General features: G+C 53.8%; 1 protein-coding gene across 1 annotated transcript; it reads left to right on the forward strand.

The window, feature by feature from the left end:
* Positions 1 to 373: 373 nt before the first annotated feature.
* On the forward strand, positions 374 to 5,743 carry MLF2 (myeloid leukemia factor 2). Its single transcript, XM_017517046.2, is given in 10 exon segments — positions 374 to 558; positions 1,132 to 1,209; positions 1,440 to 1,569; positions 1,818 to 1,853; positions 2,989 to 3,042; positions 3,446 to 3,470; positions 3,473 to 3,573; positions 3,734 to 3,893; positions 4,765 to 4,977; positions 5,203 to 5,743. Coding segments are annotated over 8 exon segments (744 nt in total). The 5' UTR covers positions 374 to 558; positions 1,132 to 1,159; the 3' UTR covers positions 4,953 to 4,977; positions 5,203 to 5,743.
* Positions 5,744 to 7,080: the final 1,337 nt, after the last annotated feature.

The following is a 7,080-nucleotide window of genomic DNA, read 5'->3' on the forward strand; positions in this document are numbered from 1 at the left end:
CTTAAAGCTTCCCCCAGGGATCCGCCCCGCCCGGTCGCCCACAGAGACCCTGCCCTAGTCCTCCAGTTTAGCTCAACCCCCAACGCGGTCCCTCCCGAAGAATGGATTTCTCTTCTCCTCCCCCCGAGCCTTATGCGAGCCTCTTCCAGTCCACAGAACCCAAATCCGGGTTACTAATGAACTCCCCTTACTCCTGCAAAGGGAACCCCGCCCGGCCTCAGGCGCCGCTCCCCTGAGTTTGGCCCCTAGCCCCAGGCCCCTAACCCCTGGGACGCCGCCACAGGCGTCTCACCACCCACGCTAGTGGGCGGGGCTCCCACGGCCCGGCCCCGGGTGGGCGGTTGCATGATGACGTCACTTCCGCCCGGGCCTGGCCGAGGTTCTTGCTCCGTAGGCCGCGGGGGGGTACGGAGGTGGCAGCTGTGGGAGGAGGCGGCGCGGGAGGCCGCGGAGCTCGAGCTCGGACCAATCCCCGCGTCCCGGGCCGCGACCCTGACCCTGCAGCGCACCGGGAAGCGAAACCGGCCGGATGGGCCGCTGAGCCCAAATCGGGCACTGGTGAGGCTCAGACTGAGCGAGCAGCCAGGAATGGGAGCGGGCCCGCGGGGCTGCAGGGTCTGGAAGCCGGGGATGCGGGGCCGGGAGAGGAGAGGCTCAGGCCTACCTCTCCTGCTCGCCTGGCAGGGAGGCGGGAGCTGGGGGAGCCGCAGACGGGCGCAGGGGGCATAGTGAGGCCTGCCTGGGGGAGGCCTGGGTGTAAGGACGGGGCGGGTGACTGGGGTCATTAATGGGACGGAGGACCGGCACTTGGGATTCTCATCTAGAACGGTGACGTTGGAGGAGGAGGGGAGAGTATGCAACCGGCCAGAGCTTTGGGAAGAGGATGACTGAGTGGGGGAGGGAGAAACCCAGAGGCTTGGAAAAATTTTCCATGGCCCTAATTGAGAGAGAGGTTTGAAGAGCTCTTCTCTCCCTAGAGGGTTGTGTGGAACACCTGTAGTAGGGTCTCCCCGGAGTTTAGGGGGTCAATTACAAGGTTTGGGAAAGGCCAGTGCCCTGAGAGTCCTTACGCTGAGCGGGTGTGCAAAAGCCTGGCCACCTCCAAGTATCTGAGCCTCCACACCTTTCCAGTGTGGAGCCCCCTGGAGCTGAGATCAGGATGTTCCGCTTCATGAGGGATGTGGAGCCTGAGGATCCCATGTTCCTGATGTGAGTATTCCCTCCCCGTCAAGCTCTCCCACTCCAGATCTCCGAGCAGTTCAGGCAGACATCTGGGTTCCCATTGCCGGGAATGGTTGGAACTGGTTGGATACCCCGCTACCACCTAGCAGGAAGTAGGCATTGGTGTCACTGTTGCCCTGTGCGTATTTTTTTGCAGGGTGGTGGAGGGATTGACAGCTTGGTGCTTCTGCCATCCATACTATGTGCTCACTTCACAGGGACCCCTTTGCTATTCACCGTCAGCATATGAGCCGTATGTTGTCAGGTGGCTTTGGATATAGCCCCTTCCTCAGCATCACAGATGGCAACATGCCAGGGACCAGGCCTGCCAGCCGCAGGATGCAGCAGGTAACGGTGCTGAGACACACCTGAGAACCAAAGGTTGGAGGGTGGTTAGGAAAGCACTTTAGTTTTCTTGCCCTACAGCCAACTGAGCAAGTGAAATGCTCTAGGAGTGGGGGAAGGGGTCAGGAAAAAGAGCTCTGTGACTCCCTTTCGAGAGGACAGAAAACAAAAATTGAGGCCATGGACCTGGTTTGGGATTGTAAGGAGATAGGATGAAGTCTCTAATTTCTTTTCCTCATGTGTTCCTGTAGACTGGAGCTGTCTCTCCCTTTGGGATGCTGGGAATGGTGAGTCCTCATCTCCCTTTGTCCTTCCATCTCAGACACACTCTCTACCCTTAGATATTATTCCCAAATTTGCCTCTTTCGAATAGTTTCATGGGTAACCCCAGAATCTTCTTTTCGTGACGTTCACAAAGCTCTGAGCCTTTTGGGTGCTAGGAGCCCTGTGGGTTAAAGCCCTTTAACCCTGTCACCAGGCTGGAGTGCAGTGGCACGATCTCAGCTCACTGCAACCTCCGCCTCCTGGGTTCAAGTGATTCTCCTGCCTCAGCCTCCTGAGTAGCTGGGATTACAGGCACGAGCCACCATGCCCAGCTAATTTTTGTATATTTAGTAGAGACGGGGTTTCACCATATTGGCCAGGCTGGTCTTGAACTCCTGACCTCAAGTGATCTGCCCGCCTCAGCCTCCCAAAATGCTGGGATTATAGCCATGAGTGCTGGGATTACAAGTGTGAGTCACCGCACCTGGCGAAAGGTGTTACTAACTCTTGTTGGGAGGCCGAGACGGGTGATCACTTGAGGTCAGGAGTTTGAGACCAGACTGGCCAACATGGTGAAACCTCGTCTCTACTAAAAATACCAAGAAAGCCAGGCATAGTGGTGCATGCCTGTCGTCCCAGCTACACTGGAGGCTGAGAATCGCTTGAACCCAGGAGACAGAGGTTGCAGAGAGCTGAGACTTCACCACTGCACACCAGCCTGGGCAACAGAGCCAGACTCCATCTCAAAAAAAAAAATAAAAGAAAAAAGAAAAGATGTTATTAACTCTTGTACTCCTAGAAGTTCATACTCATTAGGAAGATGTAATTGTCTAGCAAAACCTGGTCTTTGCCTTATCTCTTTAGAGTTTAGAATCCATTAACTTTGCCTTGCTTCCTAAAGATGGAGGAATACAGTAGGCAGGAGAAGGAAAATTGGATCAGAGCAGTCATAGAGACTGAGGAGGGGTCAGCAGTTTACTGGAGGAGAAACATGAATATTCTGGTTCTGTTAAGGGAGAATGAGAAAGACTACTTGCTAGATGTGAAGGAAGACGAGAAAGGAAATGTGCAGCCATGTGGCTTGTGGGTTCCTCAACAGGATCAGCTCTGAACACTGACTTTGCTTTCCTGACTCTATTTTCCATCTCTTTCCTCCAGTCGGGTGGATTCATGGACATGTTTGGGATGATGAACGACATGATTGGTAACATGGTGAGCCTTGCCCCACACCCTTCCCTGGCCTTGCCCTTGGTGATGGCTGACAACACCTTGAATCCTCTAAGGCAAGAGGGAGACAGTATGCTAGTGAAGAGTACAGTACTGGGTAAAGTAATTGAAGCAGAGAGCCTTGGGACCCTGTATCTGCTGTCATGCCTGCCTGAAGCAGCAGCAGCACTTTTATGTAGCATACAATTAAGTCTCTGTCTCTTCTGGTCCTTCTTGCTTGTGATTGGACTCAGAGGAATTTGGGAGGGTAACGATGAGTCCTGATGTTTTTTCAGTTGTTACATTTTGTGAGAAAGATACAGGCTAGAACAGGGAGCTGAAGGGTGAAAACCCTTCACCAGGGGGGATGCCTCCCCTTTCAGCCCTCCCCTACCTACCCTGTCCTTAGGAACACATGACAGCTGGAGGCAATTGCAGACCTTCTCATCTTCTACTGTCATCTCCTATTCCAATACCGGCGATGGTGCCCCCAAGGTTTACCAAGAGACATCAGAGATGCGCTCGGCACCAGGCGGGGTGAGCCGTCCTATCCCGGAGAATGTGGGATTGAGTGGTACCCGCAGAATCCCTGGCTGCTTTTTTCGGATTGGGTTGTGGGTGGTGTGTTTATCCTGAGATGGTGTAGCCAGGGCTTTGGAAGGGGTGGCTGAGTGTGCCATGTTCTGCCTCATCCCAGATCCGGGAGACACGGAGGACTGTTCGGGATTCAGACAGCGGACTGGAACAGATGTCCATCGGGCATCACATCCGGGACAGGGCTCACATCCTCCAGCGCTCCCGAAACCAGCGCACAGGGGACCAGGAGGAGCGGCAGGACTATATCAACCTGGATGAGAGTGAGCCCTCCCTCCCGCTTCCCGGCTGGCATCCCCTAATAGGAGACTTCCCTACCCCATAAACTTCTGGGCAAAGCTCTGGGTCAGCCCCATATTCTTTTGCTTTTTTTTTTTTTTTTTTTGAGACGGAGTCTCACTCTTGTTGCCCAGGTATCCAGACTGGAGTGCAATGGCATGATCTCAGCTCAGTGCAACCTCCGCCTCCTGGGTTTAAGCAATTCTGCCTCAGCCTTCCAAGTAGCTAGGATTACAGGCGCGTACCACCACGCCCAGCTAATTTCTATATTTTTAGTAGAGACAGGGTTTCACTATGTTGGCCAGGCTGGTCTCAAACTCCTGACCTCAGGTGATCCACCTGCCTCGGCCTCCCAAAGTCCTGGGATTACAGGCATGAGCCACCGCGTCCAGCTGTCAGCCCCATATTCTTACCGCATTTGGAGCCTCCTCAGCTCGGGCTGTGTAGGTGGGGCTGAGTCAGGTGCTGGCAGTGTCCTCACTGTGAGGGGCTGACTTTGTCCCCGAGGTTCCGTGTTGGTAGTGTTACACCCTTCTCCATTTGGATCCATTTTTTTCTTTCTCCTCTCTTTCTCTTTTTCAAATCCGCAGTTACTAAGTACCTAGTGTGCACCTAGGACTATGAACCTGAAGAATAATCTCATTCTGATTTCTTCCTCCAGTAGGCCACCTTAGGCCTACCAGTGGCTTCCCGGGACCGTTTAGAAACCGAAAGAGCTAATGGAATTGCCGCCCCACATCCCTGCGCACACACTCAGCCTTCGGGGCTGTGGCCGGAGAAGCTGTGGCTGGCTCGCGCATCGGCCTCCAGGAGTGAGGCTGCACGCAGTCCTCATGTCTACTCTGTCCTCTCCAGGTGAGGCCGCAGCGTTTGATGACGAGTGGCGGCGGGAGACGTCCCGATTCCGGCAGCAGCGCCCCCTGGAGTTTCGGCGGCTTGAGTCCTCAGGGGCGGGGGGACGAAGGGCAGAGGGACCTCCCCGCCTGGCCATCCAGGGACCTGAGGACTCCCCTTCTCGACAGTCCCGCCGCTATGACTGGTGAGGGCCCTGGGCCCTCAGCCTCTCTTGTAAGTAACAGGGTGAGGAGGGCGGGGGTGCACCTGCAGATGGTCCTCTGCCAGGAGGCAGGCGCAGTCCGGGCTCCCATAGGAGCTGCGTTTGACAGTACAAGTCTTAGTTGGCTGGAAAGAGAACAATGTTCTCACTGGAATCGGAGATTAAACCCCAACTCCTGGCCGTTATGTAAGTTTTTTGTCCTTTTGACTTGTGTTCCTCTCTCTTTCCCCCTCCAGGTACAGGCTGAGAGGCTGAGAAATCATCCCCTGAAATAACTTTTTCCTCTCTGAATCCCATCCCCAATTTAATAGTAAATTATCAGGCAAGCCGGCCCCCACCTCTCCCTGGGGGTCTCAGGGAGAACCTTTCACTGCACCCTTTCCCTACTTTTTCCTTTCCTTCTTTAATCCCCTTACCATGATGACTCCGCCTCTGCATCTACTAACGATTTTTCATTCTGCCACTCCGTCTTCAAATCAAACGCCCTCAGCTTTCGCATTCTATTCCTGCCATGCATTGAAGGGTCTTTTGGGGTGAGCTCTGGGTTTAGGGGCCTCCTCCATCCCTCAGCTACCCTGGATCTTTGCCCACCTCTTCCTCAGAGCCCCCATTGAGGGGCTGTAGCCCTGTCCAGGGCTGTGAAAGGAGCAGACTGGTTCCCAACTCTTTCACCCTCCTCCTGCCCACATACATCACAAGACTCTTCCCTACACCCTTATTTTTTGATTTGTGCAACTTGTAACTAGGTGTTTATGGAATAAAGGAGAATGGAAAAAAGACCAAGTGGAATGCTGGCTGTACTTTTGATCTTTTCCTGTTCAATTAAACTCTCTTGTCTCCTTTGAAGTTACCCTCTCACTTTTCCTCATTTCCACATGTAGCCTTCATACCTCAGCGTTCAAGCCCACATCTCCGTGGTACGGATAGTGGGACCGTCAGCACTGGCAGGTGCGGGTCATCAGCACTTGGCTGGGCTAGGCTGGGGCGTGAGAACATGAGCACCTGCCTCGCTGGCTCTCCCCTCACATCCTGCTGTAACTTTGCTCTTCAGGGATGTGTCGGGCATCTCTCACGGGTGCCTATAGGGCTTGCTGCCCCTTGCGCCTTCCACAGAGTTTCTTTCCTGCACTGTGGGTGGAAACACCTTCAGATAACCCTACACAGGCCTTCAGAGGGGAGGAACTCTGGTCAGCAGTGTTCCACAAACTCTTCACCCACAGCAGTTGAGAATTTGAGCCCAGGGAAGGAGGCTAGAGGAGAACACTAACCTGGAACCTGAGCAGCACTGGAAGGGTATGAGGAGCTCACATTTCTCAAGATGTTCACTCTTGCTTTGCCCAGCCAAATGGGTCACTCTGTTCCTCTTGGGAACTTAATGATGACAAATGTGTAGGAGAGTCTGATAATGGTTTTCTCTTTATAAAAATCTTGAGTTTTCAGTTGGTAAGGACACAAAGACACACCTAGGCTCTCAGTCCTCTCAGGGAAGGGAGGCTCCTCCCCTGTCTCTCATGGACGAGTAGCTTGAAGAGGAGGAGGAGGTTTTGTCCAGTGGGTCAACAAGCAGAGAGATGCAGTTGAGCCAACAACCAGGCACTGGTGTCTTAGCCCAGTGCAGTTACTGCATCTCATTACATAGGCTGGTGAAGATGTATGGCCGGGTCAAGGGAACCCAGTGGTGAGAGAACCCAGGAATCCCAGAAGTCAAACAGGTGTGGGTTATTCCCGACCACCTGGGTTCTGAACTGTGGATGATGGAACTCAGCAGCCACAGCCCTTATCGTTTTTTGTTTTTGTTTTTTTGAGATGGAGTGTTGCTCTGTTGCCCAGGCAGTGGTGTGATCTCAGCTCACTGTAACCTCCACCTCCCCAGTTCAAGTGATTCTCCTACCTCAGCCTCCCGAGAAGCATATAGGCGTGCACCACCACGTCTAGCTAATTTTTGTATTTTTAGTAGAGATGGGGTTTCACCCTGTTGGCCAGGCTGGTCTCGAACGTCTGGACTCAAGTGATCCACCTGCCTCGCCCTCCCAAAGTGCTGGGATTACAGGCGTGAGCTGCTGTGCCTGGCTTCACAGCCCTCATCTTTAAGTGAGTCTTGCCTTGTCCAGTTA

The sequence above is a fragment of the Cebus imitator genome, unplaced genomic scaffold (genome assembly GCF_001604975.1).
Source record: "Cebus imitator isolate Cc_AM_T3 unplaced genomic scaffold, Cebus_imitator-1.0 Scaffold614, whole genome shotgun sequence".
NCBI lineage: Eukaryota > Metazoa > Chordata > Mammalia > Primates > Cebidae > Cebus > Cebus imitator.